Source organism: Saccostrea cucullata, unplaced genomic scaffold (genome assembly GCF_032062105.1).
Source record: "Saccostrea cucullata isolate Sc308-1 unplaced genomic scaffold, CSIRO_AGI_Scuc_v1 ctg234, whole genome shotgun sequence".
In the NCBI taxonomy this organism is placed as follows: domain Eukaryota; kingdom Metazoa; phylum Mollusca; class Bivalvia; order Ostreida; family Ostreidae; genus Saccostrea; species Saccostrea cuccullata.
Window position 1 is genome coordinate 369,983 of NW_026931351.1, and position 19,530 is coordinate 389,512.

At 37.3% G+C, this 19,530-nt stretch overlaps 1 protein-coding gene across 1 annotated transcript; it reads right to left on the reverse strand.

Moving 5' to 3' along the window:
• Window positions 1-2,895: 2,895 nt before the first annotated feature.
• LOC134232310 (testis-expressed protein 10 homolog) lies at window positions 2,896-19,366 on the reverse strand. The gene is made up of 16 exons (XM_062714262.1): window positions 19,312-19,366; window positions 18,884-19,089; window positions 17,950-18,623; window positions 17,536-17,687; window positions 17,302-17,393; window positions 16,691-16,816; window positions 16,116-16,323; window positions 15,147-15,273; window positions 14,159-14,298; window positions 13,447-13,624; window positions 9,951-10,021; window positions 4,475-4,548; window positions 4,149-4,229; window positions 3,747-4,026; window positions 3,124-3,248; window positions 2,896-2,983 (listed from the first exon to the last, which is right to left on the reverse strand). Exons 2-16 carry the CDS (start codon window positions 19,067-19,069, stop codon window positions 2,909-2,911), a joined length of 2,589 nt encoding a protein of 862 aa, XP_062570246.1. The 5' UTR covers window positions 19,070-19,089; window positions 19,312-19,366; the 3' UTR covers window positions 2,896-2,908.
• Window positions 19,367-19,530: the final 164 nt, after the last annotated feature.

A 19,530-nucleotide genomic window follows, 5' to 3' on the forward strand; every position in this document is an offset into this window, starting at 1 on the left:
TCAACTTTTATAAGACCTTTTTCTAAGACTTCCAAAAGCCTTGAATCTTATAAAAGATGAAGAGAAAAATGAATAAAATGAAATTTGTTGCATGAAAAAATTTCATTTTCAAGCTTTATTTTGATGTATTTCATATTAAATATTAATTTTTGGAGTTATCCTTCCTAGCTGAGGATCGGATATCTTTAAAAGCAGAGATTTTAAAGGCAGAGATTTTTTTACCGGGTGGTAAATTCCAGGTGAGGGAGGGGCTTATTTTGTACAGGTGTGAATGCTTTGGGGGCTAGCTGTCTACCTGTGGCCATCTGTCTCCTAATCCCTACAAAATCCCTTCAAAAATACCTGGTCTAAGTAGCCCTGTCAATCAAGTGCGTGAAGGTCCATCATTGGATGCTGAAACTTGATTGACAGTTACTTAATGGTCCCTGTGTATACCCTGTACACCTCGTTTGGCACTCGTGGTGACCTTCTAATTAACTTATGATCCCTTGATGTTTACTGAACATGGTATACAGAAACTGTATTACTATGAAAATTTAAGATTGATGATATATGAATTAAACATACCTTTAGTATTTAAAAGGATTATAATATAATATGCTTTTTTTAAAAAAAAATAAACCTTTGGTAATTAAACTTTCGTTTTCTAATGAAATTTCGATATTAATTTTAATATGCTAATTGGTAAACCTAAAGTGGAAATTTTATTGATAAATTACATGTAAGTTCAGAGCAGCACCGTGTGAGGTAATTGAATTTAAAAATAATATTTTTAATAATGGGTCACTTATATTTTCTTTTTTTAATTCAGATAAGAATTTACAAGCAATTTTTTTTTAGCATGTTTCATGGAGACAAAGTCTGTTAAGGTTAGGATGAACCTAAATATTTCTTTTAGTGAAATATAGTTAACACGGCTCTCTTTTCATTTAACTAATAGATGAGATCCTGGGAATGAATATATTAGATTAATTTGGTTGTTACAGGAGTTGTTTTTTTTTTAAATTAAAACATACACTAACATCTAAAACAATCTTTGTTTTAATATTTGAATTTAATAATTAAAAAATAAATCAATGTATGAAAGTGGAAGGTAGGATCAATAAAACCTGTTTACTACATGTACTAATTCTAAAATTGTCTCAAAATCCACATAGGTAAAGATTGTCACCTGGGGTATTTCACTGTGTATTAAATCACTTCCTGTGTATAGGGATTAGGAGACAGATGACCACAGGTAGACAGCTAGCCCCCAAAGCATTCACACCTGTACAAAATAAGCCTCTCCCTCACCTGGAATGGTTTATTCCCACTTAGCCAAAATTCTGAATTTTTTATTCCCATCTAGCCAAAATTGGGATATTCACACCTGAGTGGTCACCTGTGTATAGTCTGTTTTATTACCTGTACTTATTACCTGTGGTGTTTAAGTTCAATATCAAAATACATATCATAAATACTTAATGTATAACATAATTATTAATTAATCAGGTTCCACATATTAATTATTTTAAAATACATACCGGTACATTTATATCAATATCATTTTTAAACGGAAAACTTAGGATCAAGTTTTATGTAAAGAGAATTATAAAAAAACGATTTTCTTGGGAAAAAGTGAGAGAACAAATTAAATCATCCATTTACAGAGAGATTTTTTTGACAACACACTAAATGTATTTGGATCATTACTTAATTAAATCTTTTCGATAAAGAGATTATATATACTCAGAATGAAAAGAAAAGGAATTGAGTTCAAGTTCTTTTGCAGAAATATTTGTACTTAATAGGAATTACATGTATACATGTAATGTCTATAAAAAAAAATTAATTGATGGTAAAAAATATAATATAATCTGATTTATATAGTTTACTAGAAATACATAAAGTGTCCACGCAAAACTTGTATTTAATTCTTATATCAATAGGTTATTTTCTTCTTCCCATGTATAAACATTGACAGTTGTAGGATTTTATAGTGAGAACCTCGTTAGTTGTTAGAACATACCACCCGGTAAAAAATCTCTGCCTTTAAGTGCCAAGTATTATCGGACAAAATTTGCAGCTCTCCACCTAGCTGCAGAACTGTAGCTCTCTGGAAAAAAAAATACATTGACAGACCGGTCTGTCAATATATTTTTTCGGAGAGCTACAGTTCTGCAGCTACGGCTAGTGGTGGCGTCTCCATATAAGTGAAACATTTTCAAGAGAGACGTTAAACAAAAAACAAACAACGCATCTTCTCTTCCTTAGAAGGTTTCTATCATGTAAGTTTCAGATTTCCTGGTCCTAGCTGTTGTTAAAAAATAAAAAGATTTAAATTGTATTGTGCCCACCACCATCCAGTGTTTAGAATAATTGGCAAAGTGGTTCTTGGAAAGCTTAAAATGTAAAAAGTTTACAAACGGGCATGAGATGATAGGTGAACAGAAAATATCACTTGAGCTTTCCGCTCATTTGAGCTTAAAATGCACAGAAAATTTAATTAAAACAAGTCAAACAAGAGGTACATGTAAAGGTCATCAAGAGGAAAGCTCTTTGAAATAGCACAAGGAATATGCCTTTGAAATATGAAAGTCCCAGTACTAACTGTTCAAAATTATGACGATTGAGTTTTTGTTTTGTTTTTTTACAAAGTGGGTTTGTGGATTCCAAAAAAGGTCGTCACAAGGAATATACACATCAAATATGAAAGCCATACAGTAGCTCAACCCAGTAAAAAGTTATGGGCAAGGTTAAAGTATTCGCAAACAGATTAACAGTCAGACAGGCAGGGCAAAAACTACATACGCCCAGATCTGCAATAACAGGGGCATAAAAATTTGTCTAAACTGTCTAAAAGAGGAACTATGTTATGTATACAGGTTTTGAAATAATAAGAATAAAATGATCAAATGGCAGTAAATTTTCAATTTTTATTAAATTTTGTTAACATATTCTTTAGTTTCTTCCATCTGTGCTGTAAGGCAAGACCTTCAATCTTCTGAAAATTTAAAATCATAAATCATATAAACATGATTAATGTAAAAGATGACAATTAAAAACCATACACATAAAAGAGACAGTCAAGTACATTTCTTCCTTCCCAATTTTATGATTTCTCCTAAATCTTTAGAATTTTACCTCTAAAGTATCAAATATTGCCTGACATTCTAGATTTTCTGACAAAGTAGGCCATGGCTGATCCTGTTGAAGAATTAAAATGGCTGCATGCTGAACTGCGTTCACTTCCTCAACACTGCTGCAGTCTAAATATAGAAACAAAATGGAATCCAAATGCTAAAAATAGCATGATTAATCAAAGTACTGAGAGCCAAACTTTAAATGCGAAAATAGCATCATTAGAAAACATTTCACTGCTGCTTTTAGGATTTTCTCTGCTGCATAGGGGAATGACTGATAAAACACTTATTGTTTCCTTTGCATCTTTGGGACCATTGAAAAATAAATATAGTATCAGAAATAGGAGTAAATCATAAGGTTAATTATTGCATACCATTCAGGTGAAAAGCATAAAATACAAGAAACAATTCTCGAAGCAAGTGACAAAAAAGCTGCAGAGTAAATCAAAGGTATTTTAAATTACACCCTTAGTCCAGTAGCTCCCAGCTTTCTTTTTGACTTTTCTCAAGCAGAGAGCTACAGTTCTGCAGCTATACCTGTTTACAGAAAGTGGGGGACATTTCAAAGAAAAGTGCAATGCTTTTATAGGACATTTAATGTTTGTGCATACATACATTTATTACCTTTCAGTGCTATGAGCATCTTCTTTAAAAACTGACAAAAAACTGGTTCTCCTCCTGATATAAAATGTCCACATCTCTCCACTACTTCATCAAAAATAAGACTGTTAACTGTGGAACCTTTATCAAGCTGAGTTACAGCTAATGAGTAGCTCCATAACAAATCTAAGAACTCATTTGTAACTTGTCTGCTGATTGGGTAATTCCAAATCTTCAACTTTGATCCCATTGTGGCAAAGGTTACAATTGGGTAAATTGGCTCTTCCACTGCATTACTTGTTATCTGCAGAATTCAAAGAAAATACAGCTCTCAAATACGAAAGGTGTAGAGAATGATGAATATTTGCAAATGTACAAATACAAGTTTACGAGTGTTTCTACCCAGACAAATTATAATTTTAATACCATTGTTTTACTCAAGTAACAACACAGGACATCCACAACTTGTTCAGAGTTCTCAAACATCAGCAGCTGATCTGAGACAGTCTGGAGAAGACAAAAACATCATACTCAACTTTCATGTATCATTAAATAATTTCGTGTCTTATACAATGTATTAATTTACATTCTTAAATGCATTGTAAATGGCTGACTTTTTTGAACAAAAAGTTCATTTTGAAAAAGGAATTGACATCTATAAATCATTTCATGTAATTATGACTACCATTTATTTTCTGAAATAAAGTACTCTCATAAAATAAGGAATTAATGGTAATTTCAATAATACACACCTCAATGAGAGAGAGTAGTCGCCTGAAATGATCTCTGTCCAGCTCGGTTTGATTTGAGGGGAAATTCACAGGATCTTATAAATAAATAACACATTTAGTTCAAATAATTCTGACCAATACTCTCTTTAACTTAACACTTCTTTTCTAAAAAAAAAAATCGAAAACCTAATGATTGAGTAGACAGTTTTATCTACAGGGAAACGGACAGTCATATCAACAGAGAGATGGGCAGTCATATCAACAGAGAGATGGGCAGTCATATCAACAGAGAGATGGGCAGTCATATCAACAGAGAGATGGACAGTCATATCAACAGGGAGATGGGCAGTCATATCAACAGGGAGATGGGCAGTCATAACAACAGAGAGATGGGCAGTCATATCAACAGAGAGATGGGCAGTCATATCAACAGAGAGATGGGCAGTCATATCAACAGGGAGATGGGCAGTCATAACAACAGAGAGATGGACAGTCATATCAACAGGGAGATGGGCAGTCATAACAACACAGAGATGGACAGTCATATCAACACAGAGATGGGCAGTCACATCAACAGAGAGATGGGCAGTCATATCAACAGAGAGATGGGCAGTCACATCAACAGAGAGATGGGCTGTCATACTAACACAAAGATGGGCAGTCATATCAACAGAGAGATGGACAGTCATATCAACACAGAGATGGGCAGTCACATCAACACAGAGATGGGCAGTCATATCAACACAGAGATGGGCAGTCACATCAACAGGGAGATGGGCAGTCATATCAACAGAGAGATGGGCAGTCATATCAACAGAGAGACGGGCAGTCATATCAACAGAGAGATGGGCAGTCATATCAACAGAGAGATGGGCAGTCATATCAACAGAGAGATGGGCAGTCATATCAACAGAGAGATGGACAGTCATGTCAACAGGGAGATGGGCAGTCATATCAACAGAGAGAGATGGGATGTCATACTAACACAAAGATGGGCAGTCATATCAACAGAGAGATGGGCAGTCATATCAACAGAGAGATGGGCAGTCATATCAACAAAGAGATGGACAGTCATATCAACAGAGAGATGGGCAGTCATATCAACAGGGAGATGGGCAGTCATATCAACAGAGAGATGGACAGTCATATCAACAAAGAGATGGACAGTCATATCAACAGAGAGATGGGCAGTCATATCAACAGGGAGATGGGCAGTCATATCAACAGGGAGATGGGCAGTCATACTAACACAAAGATGGGCAGTCATATCAACAGAGAGATGGACAGTCATGTCAACAGAGAGATGGGCAGCCATATCAACAGATTGATGTGCAGTTATATCAACATGGAGATGGGCAGTCACATCAACAGGGAGATGGGTAGTCATATCAACAGGGAGATGGGCAGTCATATCAACAGAGATGGGTAGTTATATCAACAGAGAGATGGGCAGTTATATCAACAGGGAGATGGGCAGTCATATCAACAGGGAGATGGGCAGTCATCTCAACAGAGAGATGGGTAGTCACATCAACAGAGAGATGGGCAGTCATATCAACAGAGAGATGGGCAGTCACATCAACAGAGAGATGGGCAGTCATCTAAACAGAGAGATGGGCTGTCATATCAACAGGGAGATGGGCAGTCATATCAACAGAGAGATGGGCAGTCATATCAACAGAGAGATGGGCAGTCATATCAACAGAGAGATGGGCAGTCATATCAACAGAGAGACGGGCAGTCACATCAACAGAGAGATGGGCAGTCAAATCAACAGAGAGATGGGCAGTCATATCAACAGAGAGATGGGCAGTCATATCAACAGAGAGATGGGCAGTCATATCAACAGAGAGATGGGCAGTCATAACAACAGAGAGATGGGCAGTCATATCAACAGAGAGATGGGCAGTCATATCAACAGAGAGATGGGCAGTCATATCAACAGAGAGATGGGCAGTCATATCAACACAGAGATGGGCAGTCATATCAACACAGAGATGGGCAGTCACATCAACAGGGAGATGGGCAGTCATATCAACAGAGAGATGGGCAGTCATATCAACACAGAGATGGGCAGTCACATCAACAGGGAGATGGGCAGTCATATCAACAGAGAGACGGGCAGTCATATCAACAGAGAGATGGACAGTCATGTCAACAGGGAGATGGGCAGTCATATCAACAGAGAGAGATGGGATGTCATACTAACACAAAGATGGGCAGTCATATCAACAGAGAGATGGGCAGTCATATCAACAGAGAGATGGGCAGTCATATCAACAAAGAGATGGACAGTCATATCAACAGAGAGATGGGCAGTCATATCAACAGGGAGATGGGCAGTCATATCAACAGAGAGATGGACAGTCATATCAACAAAGAGATGGACAGTCATATCAACAGAGAGATGGGCAGTCATATCAACAGGGAGATGGGCAGTCATATCAACAGGGAGATGGGCAGTCATACTAACACAAAGATGGGCAGTCATATCAACAGAGAGATGGACAGTCATGTCAACAGAGAGATGGGCAGCCATATCAACAGATTGATGTGCAGTTATATCAACATGGAGATGGGCAGTCACATCAACAGGGAGATGGGTAGTCATATCAACAGGGAGATGGGCAGTCATATCAACAGAGAAAGGGGCAGTTATATCAACAGGGAAATGGGCAGTTATATCAACAGAGAGATGGGCAGTTATATCAACACAGTGATGGGCAGTTATATCAACAGAGAGATGGGCAGTTATATCAACAGAGAGATGGGCAGTCATATCAACAGGGAGATAGGCAGTCATATCAACAGAGAGATGGGCAGTCATATCAACAGAGAGATGGGCAGTCATATCAACAGAGATGGGCAGTAATATCAACAGACAGATGGGCAGTCATATCAACAGAGAGATGGGCAGTCATATCAACAGAGAGATTGACAGTTATATCAACAGAGAGATGGGCAGCAGAGAGATCACATCAACAGAGAGATGGGCAGTCATATCAACAGAGAGATGGGCAGTCATATCAACAGAGAGATGGGCAGTCATATCAACAGGGAGATGGGCAGTCATATCAACAGAGAGATGGGCAGTCATATCAACAGAGAGATGGGCAGTCATATCAACAGAGAGATGGGCAGTCATATCAACAGAGAGATGGGCAGTCATATCAACAGAGAGATGGGCAGTCATATCAACACAGAGATGGGCAGTCACATCAACAGGGAGATGGGCAGTCATATCAACAGAGAGATGGGCAGTCATATCAACACAGAGATGGGCAGTCACATCAACAGGGAGATGGGCAGTCATATCAACAGAGAGATGGGCAGTCATATCAACAGGGAGATGGGCAGTCATAACAACAGAGAGATGGGCAGTCATATCAACAGAGAGATGGGCTGTCATATCAACAGGGAGATGGGCAGTCATATCAACACAGAGATGGGCAGTCATATCAACAGAGAGATGGGCAGTCATATCAACAGGGAGATGGGCAGTCATATCAACAGAGAGATGGGCAGTCATATCAACAGGGAGATGGGCAGTTATATCAACAGGGAGATGGACACTTATATCAACAGAGAGATGGGCAGTCATATCAACAGGGAGATGGGCAGTCATATCAACAGAGAGATGGGAAGTTATATCAACAGAGAGATGGGCAGTCATATCAACAGAGAGATGGGCAGTCATATCAACAGAGAAACGGGCAGTTATATCAACAGGGAGATGGGCAGTTATATCAACAGAGAGATGGGCAGTCATATCAACAGGGAGATGGGCAGTCATATCAACAGAGAGATGGTCAGTCATATCAACAGAGAGATGGGCAGTCAGATCAACAGAGAGATGGGCAGTCATATCAACAGAGAGATGGGCAGTCATATCAACAGAGAGATGGGCAGTCATATCAACAGGGAGATGGGCAGTCATATCAACAGAGAGATGGGCAGTCATATCAACAGAGAAACGGGCAGTTATATCAACAGGGAGATGGGCAGTCATAACAACAGAGAGATGGGCAGTCATATCAACAGGGAGATGGGCAGTCATAACAACAGGGAGATGGGCAGTCATATCAACAGAGAGATGGGCAGTCATATCAACAGGGAGATGGGCAGTCATATCAACACAGAGATGGGCAGTCATATCAACACAGTGATGGGCAGTCATATCAACAGAGAAACGGGCAGTCATATCAACAGAGAGATGGACAGTTGTATCAACAGAGACATGGGCAGTCATGTCAACAGAGAGATGGGCAGTCATATCAACAGGGAGATGGGCAGTCATGTCAACAGAGAGATGGGCAGTCATATCAACAGGGAGATGGGCAGTCATAACAACAGGGAGATGGGCAGTCATATCAACAGAGAGATGGGCAGTCATGTCAACAGAGAGATGGGCAGTCATATCAACAGGGAGATGGGCAGTCATATCAACAGAGAGATGGGCAGTCATATCAACAGGGAGATGGGCAGTCATATCAACAGGGAGATGGGCAGTCATACTAACACAAAGATGGGCAGTCATATCAACAGAGAGATGGACAGTCATGTCAACAGAGAGATGGGCAGCCATATCAACAGATTGATGTGCAGTTATATCAACAGGGAGATGGGCAGTCATATCAACAGAGAGATGGGCAGTCATATCAACAGAGAGATGGGCAGTCATATCAACAGGGAGACGGGCAGTCATATCAACAGAGAGATGGGCAGTCATATCAACAGAGAGATGGGCAGTCATAACAACAGAGAGATGGGCTGTCATACTAACACAAAGATGGGCAGTCATATCAACAGAGAGATGGACAGTCATGTCAACAGAGAGATGGGCAGCCATATCAACAGATTGATGTGCAGTTATATCAACAGGGAGATGGGCAGTCACATCAACAGGGAGATGGGTAGTCATATCAACAGGGAGATGGGCAGTCATATCAACAGAGATGGGTAGTTATATCAACAGAGAGATGGGCAGTTATATCAACAGGGAGATGGGCAGTCATCTCAACAGAGAAACGGGCAGTTATATCAACAGGGAGATGGGCAGTTATATCAACAGAGAGATGGGCAGTTATATCAACACAGTGATGGGCAGTTATATCAACAGGGAGATGGGCAGTCATCTCAACAGAGAAATGGGCAGTTATATCAACAGGGAGATGGGCAGTTATATCAACAGGTAGATGGGCAGTCATAACAACAGAGAGATGGGCAGTCATATCAACAGGGAGATGGGCAGTCATACTAACACAAAGATGGGCAGTCATATCAACACAGAGATGGGCTGTCATATCACGTATAGCATGTTTTATGGTTAAGCAAAATGGTTATGGCTAAGCAAAATGCCAAGATTAATATGTTATTTTTATGTACATGATGTTCTGATCATTACAGACAGATGTACATTTAGAATAAAGATTTCAGAATTCTCTTTCACTTCATTCTTTCTAAGTGCCCTGCTTATTATATGGAAATAACTACTTACCAAATGCTGACTTCAGAAGAAACTGCATGTAGAATCCTTGTTCCTCTATCGGCAAAATGTAATACTTGTACCTGACAGACAAGATTTTAATTTTAATTTATTTTTTTTTCTTCAAGTTATTAAAATTAGAAATGCTATTAAATTTTCACTCATTCTCAGAAGAGGATGTAACCCCATTATTGGAAGAAATTTTAACTTTTAAAACAAGAAATCTGTGAGCCAATGCTCACTAGTAATACCCCCGCTCTGATGTAATTAAGCACTATCATGTTAATATAAACAAGTTCAATTACAGGCAGATGCACAGAAAAATATGAAGTTGACATCAGATTCATACGGTATCAAAATTAATCCCACCATATGGCATGCCTCAACAAAGAGTGTAATAAAATTTCAAGCATCTGCTATGAATAGCTAATGAGAAAACTGCGACGGAGATTTGTTATGTATGAAACGGACAGATGCATAGACAAACAGGAAGTTGATATCCGATTTGAACAAAAATGTATCCCAAAATATGGCATACCTTAGAGAAGATTGTGTTAAAATTTCAAGCATCTACGATGAGTAGTTGCTGAGAAAACAGCGAGGAAAATTTGTTATGTATGAAACGGACAGACGCGCAGACAAACAGGAAGTTGACATCGGATTTGAGCGAAAATGTATCCCATCATATGGCATGCCTCAGAGAAGATTGTGTTAAAATTTCAAGCATCTACGATGAGTAGTTGCTGAGAAAACTGCGACGAAAATTTGTTACAAACGGAAACACGGACACACAGACAGACGGACGGACAGCTGGACAGACACACAAGGGTAAAACAGTATACCCCCCTCTCCTTCAGATGGGGGGGGGGGGTATAAAAACTCCAAGGTGATTTTATGGTGAGTTTGGCACAGTGGCAACAGTACTGTTAATCACTTTTTATTACAAACAAGAGGCCCATGGGCCACATCGCTCACCTGAGAAGCTTTGACCATTCTGTTCTTTACCAGATTTCCCCCTTGTAAAAAATAATGCATCCCCACCCTACCACACTGATCATAATTTATACATTTTGAAATCTACACTACCCAGGAATCCTTCCATGTGCACATAATGTTCAGCTTTTCTGGCCCAGTGGTTCTTGAAAAGAAGATTTTCAAAGATTTTATAAGACTATATATTTCTATTAGGGATGTCAAATCGGTCAATTTTCAATACTCGGTTACTCGGACGTTTTTCTGATCGAGTACCCGGGTACTCGGTAATAGTGTAAATAAATATGAACAAGTAAATTGGAGATTGTAAAACACTGTAAACTCTTGTAGAAATAAAACCAGATGCACTGATAGGAGGCTTATCCGTAAATCTCTTTCTATTGTGATAATGATGAGCACTTAAAATTCGTGCCCGACGAAATTTAATACATTTTTTAAAATTCAATTTATTTATCAGATAAGCACAAGAAATAAAATCATAAGTTATTCACAGTGTTTTTGTTTAAAAAAAATAATTTGCTCCATAATTGTAATATAACTCTTTGTCGCGTTTGACAACCAGGTATCAGTCGTCAGAGCTACATACAGTATGTACCCTAACAGAGCAGATTTACGATTTTCGTGTACTTTTTCGATCCTGGATTTTATAATATTACGGGACGGTATTTGTAGTTTGGTGCAACGATGGACATCATTTTTTAAAAGCCTTTGCCTTCAACCAGTTGTATTGGCATGTAATCAAACACAACCATATCAACAATCGCACTTGTAATATCATCCGCTCTTTTCTCGATAATTTACGGCTTCTCGGAGAATTGACAAAATTATCTAATTTATTTATACATAATGGATCTTAAACGATGCTCGGTGAAAACAAATAATTAAAGCCATGCAAACAAAACATAGGGGTAGAACGCAGCCGAAGGTGAGAAAAGTCAGGTACCCCAGGTGCTTGGTCACGATAATTACTGTATAAACACTGCCACAGGCAATAACGGTCATTTAGAATCGTAGTAAACCCTAATTACTGTATGTACAAGTGCAATGAGCATTTTACGTTTTAAAACAGTTTGTTTAATGCATTAATAAATAGGCTTAGAAATATTCAAAAATATACATCCGAGTAACCGAGTACCGATTTTAGTATTCGATACTCGGACGTTCAATCGAGTACCCGGTTAACCGGGTACTCGTTGACATCCCTAATTTCTATGTAAAACTTTGATTACCAATTGTGGCCCCGCCCTTCCCCCGGGGGTCATGATTTTAACAATTTAGAATCTACACTACCCCCAGGATGCTTCCACATAAGTTTCAGCTTTTCTGGCCCAGTGGTTCTTGAGAAGAAGATTTTCTAAGATTTTTCCTATATATTTCTATGTAAAACTTTGATTCCCCATTGTGGCCCCACCCTTCCCCCGGGGGTCATGATTTTAACAATTTAGAATCTACATTATACCAGGATGCTTCCACATAAGTTTCAGCTTTTCTGGCCCAGTGGTTCTTGAGAAGAAGATTTTCTAAGATTTTTCCTATATATTTCTATGTAAAACTTTGATTCCCAATTGTGCCCCGCCCTTCCCCCGGGGGTCATGATTTTTACAATTTAGAATTTACACTACCCCAGAATGCTTCCACATAAGTTTCAGCTTTTCTGGCCCAGTGGTTCTTGAGAAGAAGATTTTCAAATATTTTTCCTATATATTTCTATGTAAAAATTTTATTCCCCATTGTGGCCCCGCCCTTCCCCCAGGGGTCATGATTTTAACAATTTAGAATCTACACTATACCAGGACGCTTCCACATAAGTTTCAGCTTTTCTGGCCCAGTGGTTCTTGAGAGGAAGATTTTCTAAGATTTTTCCTATATATTTCTATGTAAAAATTTAATTCCCCATTGTGGCCCCGCCCTTCCCCCGGGGGTCATGATTTTAACAATTTAGAATCTACACTACCTCAGGTTGCTTCCACATAAGTTTCAGCTTTTCTGACCCAGTGGTTCTTTAGAAGATTTTTTAATGACCCCACCCTATTTTTGTCTTTTCTTGATTATCTCCCCTTGTGAGGGGACTTGGCCCTCTATTTTAACAATTTAAATTCCCCTTCACCCAAGGATGCTTTGTACCAAGTTTGGTCAAAATTGGCCCAGTGGTTCTTGAGAAGAAGTAGAAAATGTGAAAAGTTTACAGACGGACAGACAGACAGACGGACAGACGGATGGACGACGGACAAAATATGATCAGAAAAGCTCACTTGAGCCTTCGGCTCAGGTGAGCTAAAAAAAACCTTTATTTTCGCGTAATTACGCATGACAGTGTGCTCGCGAAAAATTAATTCTTGGCTACAATAGTATTCCATAGGATTATATAGAGCAATCTATGATTTATTATTTATTATGAGCAATAACCACATTTTGTGAAAATTCTGTCTCCCTTATCAAGAATTAACACCTATCTCGCCAAAATAAGGTGTCGCGAAAATTTAGTGATCTACAGTATTTGATAGTGTTACCATACCTGTGCTGCATGACTTGTAGCAGATACTGACAGGTAGCTAGTGGTAAGCGTACATCGTGCACCATGGCCCCCAGTTTTCTGTAACTTTCCCTGCTGAGTTGAGGCACACGATAAATTAGTTCTATAAGGCTGTGCATGCACTTGTTGTCCATAGATATCAAACTGTCTAGATCCATTTCTGTGGACAAAAGTAAATATAGGTCTTTAATGATAGATTTTCATTTTTGGTACATCTCTAAATTCTCTAATATGATCCTCTTAGATCATTAGATCATTGATGATCTACATGTACAATTCAGTGTTATTAATTATCACGCAGCTAAAGGAATACTTTGAATGGAATATATTACATGTAAAATATAGAAAATATACACTGATCAGACTACTTTTTATCAATTTTCAAATTAAGATATTTTTTCTTGCCAATGGTATTTTAGTTTTATTCAACAACTAAAAATATATTCCCCAAGTGCATGCCATTCTACATATTTCTGTATCCTGATTACATCTACGACTGTAAACCAACTATTATTCGAAATTCGTCGGTTTGAAATCAATACGCTACAATTAATTTTCACGAATAAAGAAACATATTCTACAAAAACAAATCAAAATAAATGGTTCACAGCACTTAATATTTGTAGCTTAAAATAGGTCGCGAAACTCACTAATATTTCTGGCATGCGAATAAAAGTTACTTTACAGTATATACCTAAGACAGATGTGACAAAATCAGTCACGCCCTCCCTCTCAGAGGTTTTAATGACCAGATCACGCAGGACCTCTATTATCTGTTCTGACATCACGGAATTCTCAATACACGACTTGAGGAAAACCCCTCTGATGTCCTCTCTACAAAGTAGGGAAATACATGAATATTAGATCACAATAGATGCAATTGACTATTTTCCAACCACAATACGTGACAATAGCAAAAAAAAATACTGTTTGCTACAAATAGTTTTTTTTCAACTAATCATTTACACCAAGAACTTTATTTTAAAAATTTCTAATAATCATCAGTGATTGGGAAGGCCAAAATGGTCAATGGGACTATGGCGCAACTGTCAACATTTTTGATGGGCCATTTCGAAAATAAATGTGCCATCAATATAATCTGAAGGGCCATTTTAAAAAATAACAAAGTGACAAACAATATTAAATACGAGAGAAAACACGTTTTTAATTGACCAAATCTGACTTTTAACACATGCAATGCAGCAAATTTAAAGGAACTTCCTTAGAATATAACTAACCGTATTTTGTGTTAAAATTACGACAGTTATGGAAAGGGAACAGCCTTACAGTACAATTGAATGAAGTATTGTGCCTAATGTAAGTGCTTCGTTTAACCGGAAGTACTTTTTGACGAGGTTCAACCAATGAGAATTGTTGTTTTAAATTGACTTCATTTAAAAACGAAAGTAAAACAAGAAAGAAAGTCATACGCAAAATATTTCCAAACATCGATAAAAATTGAATGCGCACCTTGGCGCAATGATTGATTAATTTAATGCGCCATTTTTCACTTCAATGCGACTATGGCGCGTGGCGCAAGCCCTTCCCAATCACTGATCATTCAGGGCACCACTGTCTACATAATAATTGAGTTTTTTAAAAATATTAACTTATGTAATAAAATAGGATAGACAAACTTTTCTGTAACTGGTTTAGGAAGACAAGTGTTGTGAGACACAAACCTTAAAACCATTCCCTCTTGACTAACAATTCTGGAGAAGAACCGTAGCAGTAACTTTTTCTCCTTAGAGAGGGGGTGGACCTGTGTAAAACGAGTCACCAGGACTGACAATAACTGTTGGAAGTGCTCTAGAAAAAATAAATTAGTTATATCTATTAACTTTGCTGATCATTTTCTTGAAAAAAAAAGAATTAACTTATTGATATTCATCGTACCCACAGGTGATCTCGTCTTTTACTCATACCCACGGTGATGAGTAATAGACGAGATCACCCATGGGTATCCAACATTGTGATGAATAAAAAAAAAGATCACCCGAGGGTATCCAACGCTGAATAATATTTTAACTCCAAAAGTATAATTAAATGCGTTTTATTTTATGAATTAACTCTTAAAAGATCAAAATTTCCTTATTTACACATTTTAAAGCATTAATGATATCAAAGATACCTCCCTAAAAGTATTAACTTATTGACTGCATTCTGATTATGTTTACTAATTCATTAATGCAGAGGAAATATCATTGTCACATACAGGGTTGTTCCTCAGACCCGGGGGCTGGGGAATTTTGCGACCTATACTGTTGTAATCATTTTGGTATTCCTCCGAAACTCCCAATTAGGAGAGGAGCCCAGTTCCCCTTCTACTTTCCAAATGTCCCCTTCTTTTTCAATTCGTACGGACAACCCTGGTTTTATCATCAGTTCTGATGCTATAATGCTAATGGTCCTTGCATAAAAGTGATGAAGTCAAATAAAATGGATTCACAAGTAAAAACATTGTTAAACATACGATAAAAAGAATCTCCCATTTGTTTATCTTTATAGATATGTTTTATCAACTCCTATGTGTGTTTTCTGGTCCTCTTCTAGACTACAGTAAGGGATAAAAACACAAAACTGGATAGATTAAAATCATATCCAACAGAAAATCATAGGAAATCTTACATATAAATATGATAAACAAATACCATTATTCTGGTAGCATTCAAGTAACCTCTCTATCACTTCTAAGATCTGCGGGGTATTTGACGAATCATAACCTTCCTCTCTTAAGTATGTAAGGAAGTATTGTGTGACTGTGTGAGGCAGGCGGCTTCTGTGTCCTGAGTTTTGATTGGTTGCCAGAAAGTAGGACATGATGTCACAGATTGTGATGTTTAGAGAGTGCACAGTATGCTGTTTGTAAAAAGAAATTAAAATTAAAACTATATATAATTATTAATCTCCAAAACTGTAAACTGTATACAATTAACACTTTATATTGGGGCCCTAAGGTTTTTTTTCTTGCCCTGTCTATTTTGCCCTTTCACACTTTTTTTTTAAATTTTCAATCTGCCCAATCATACTTTCGTTAAAAAGTACTTTTGTGAATTTTGTGAATACTTTTGTGAATTCTTTGAATTTGCCTGATTTTAAATTTGCCAAAGTGAGGGTAAGGTAAAGGAGGCAAAAATAATATTGTTTATGGGAGCAAAAATTTTCGTGTACACTAAGTAATAAAATTTCTTTTGAATTTATAAACTCCTTAAATTTTAACAGTTACCTGTTCAGTATCCTGTGTTGTCTTTTTACTTTTGGGGGCACTGGTGTGGGCAGAGTAAGGAAAGAACTTCATAAAATGCTGATAAAAGTCAGACTGGAAATGGGCAACACTGCTTTGCCAGTCCACCTACAAATATCATAAAGTAATTAACTTAGGCAGTGTACATGTATGATTAATTATTAAACATGGTTCTGTTGACCCACCTTATAAAAGGATTTGCATAATTCATGATTTAGTTGCTGAAACTTAAGCCCAACAAAATTAAGCTTCTGTCATGTAGTAAGATCATCCAGCTATTTTAGCTTTCAAAGATTTTATTTTATTTTAGAAGTCTACTTCAATTACCTCGGAAACTTGATTACTTGTCTACTGTATAGTACTGTGGTTTCATCAATTTTCGTTGGCAATAGTTTTTGTGGATTTTGTAAAACAAAGGTTTTCAAGGATATGTAATTTCGTAGACAAAAGCATTGCCTATATACAAATGAATAACAGATTTCATAATTCAATGAACATTGAATTTCGGGGATCTCCTCGACAACGAAATCCTCAAAAATTGGTGCTCAATGAGTATTAATGAAACCACAGTATTAATGCCACTACACCATTACCTGTATAACTTGTCCAGCATATTGCCAGAGAAGTTTTATGATTTTCACCACATTGTGTCGCAATGAGCAGGCATCCACTGACAATAGGGAACCTACATGTATATAAAATGAAAAAAAAAAAAAATCAGAGCAAACTCTCTAGTGTCACTCAAACCCTTATAAAGAAATAAAATTTATGCAGAAAATATATTCACATCTCATTAAGCAGGGGTCAATTTTTAAGAGACAAGTCACCTTCTATGGCCTTGTGTTGTATAGCTGTGGCCTCCACCCAACACTCCAGTAAGATGGGTACTATTGTCTCCACAAGTTTGAGTACCCCCTGAGGTTCCCTCAGATTAAAACCTCTCGCTTCCATCTCTGTAGAGAGGAGATTCTTCATAGAACTGAAATTAATGAAGAAATGATGGACTAAATAAGAATATTTCCAAGTTGTTGACAACTCTCCATAAACTACAATAATTGCCTTTACCAGTTATGTATTAATTAACACAAATAACAATACAATGACAGAAATTAATGTCAAAAGATCATAATATTTGTAGTCTATATAAACAAGTATTACCACATATAAGTATGCATCTAGTTGTTTAATGAGCTAAATGATGACACTGTTAAACATAAGACATTTAATAAAGTTATACAAACCTTGTTTTACATCCTGGAGATGTCCAGACATTCTGAAAATGACTGGGACAGGGGGCATAAGATACCTCTTCATCCTCCCTCCACATGACCTTTACAACTTTCTCTTTCTCGTCAATTACTGACCCAGAATTCAAAGCACCTGTACTCTCTATCAGTGTTGATAATAACTTGCCAAGCCGCGTGAGAACCTGGATCCTCCACTTATGAGCCTGAATCTTCCCATCTGGTTTCACACTGAGAGACCTACCTCCAGCATTCAATTTCTTGGAGGCATTCTGGTGAGAAATCTGCTCAATAAAATTGGGAATAATTTGACTGGATTGGTCCACAATCAGAGATGGGTAAAATTCTAGGAAAATATCGAGAATCTGCAAGGAGTCTCTTTGAATGTCTTCACAAATGTGGGTCATAGAGCAGCACACATGCGCACTGATAATTGGGAAAAAAGGTCGCATTTTGTGAAGTGGGACCGATGGAACAATTTGTCGGAAGAGTTTGGTCAGTGCTGATCTCACAACTGGGTCCTTGTCCACCATTAGTTGGGAGATACGGTCAATCGTCTGAGAGAGGCGATGCTCAAGGAGTGCTGGATGAGAGGACAGAAGTTCTCGTAAGCCATTGACCGCATCAAGTCTAACTGTGGTACTGTAATGCTGACACTGGTTCAGTAAATCCTAAAAAATAAATAATTTAAATTGTCAAAAGATGTTTATCAGATGTCGATCCATACTAATATATCAAAATACTGCTCTTCCACATGCATAGTGTATCAATTGAAAGAACGAATATTTCATTTCAAAGGACAGAATGTATAAAATCTTTAAATATGTGTTTAATTCTTAATGTCAGACAGTTTTTAAAGAAAACCTTACAATTATGAAGTCTTTGATAGTTTATACAGAATTTGATACATAAACTTGTATGCACTACACACCCCTATACTAAGGTTGCGTTTTGTAGTGGGCTGGTTTCCATCCCCTGTCTTGATATGCTGTACCACTTGGACAGATCTAGATTTGAAGCTTGCATTCGTTACATTGTCAGCCTTCTGTAATTTTCTGCCTACTTTCAGTTTAACTTTCTGGAAGTCTTGGTTTTTCTTTTTCTTTGACTTTGGCATTCTTTTATCTTTCTAACGCTCTTGAAAAAGAAGTAAATGAAATCTACAAAAATAATCTTTTCTTTTAAAAATCATGCAAACATATTTAAGCCTGAAAGCATATTTTTTATCAAGTATATCTTGTATTTACAATGTACTTGATCCTTAAAAACTGAGTGAAATATGGGGGGAAATAAATGCACTTGTTGAAAATTGCATGAAAGTCAAACATGAATAATTGTAAATGGAGAAGACTATACAACCTTCCTAGGAGCCTTGTGTATATCATTTACTGGCAATTAAAACAAGCTGTAGCTATAAACTTTTCGCTTAAAGAGTTGGTTATGATCGTGACATCCATCGACACGTGCTCCACAAGAAGATAAACATTTCAAAATGTCCAAAAACGAAATTAGAGAATCGAACTGTTTAATAAGTTTTCTGCATCAATTACGTAAATATTTATTTTTAATATTTGTGAA

Excerpts from the sequence above, each read along its gene's own strand:
- LOC134232310 (XM_062714262.1), bottom strand. The coding sequence starts at position 19,069 with ATGCCAAAGTCAAAGAAAAAGAAAAACCAAGACTTCCAGAAAGTTAAA. Across the intron at positions 18,624-18,883 it reads AACGCAACCTTAGTATAGGG|GATTTACTGAACCAGTGTCA; the intron begins GTGTGTAGTGCA and ends TTTATTTTTTAG. Across the intron at positions 14,299-15,146 it reads CAAGAGGGAATGGTTTTAAG|AGAGGACATCAGAGGGGTTT; the intron begins GTTTGTGTCTCA and ends CCTACTTTGTAG.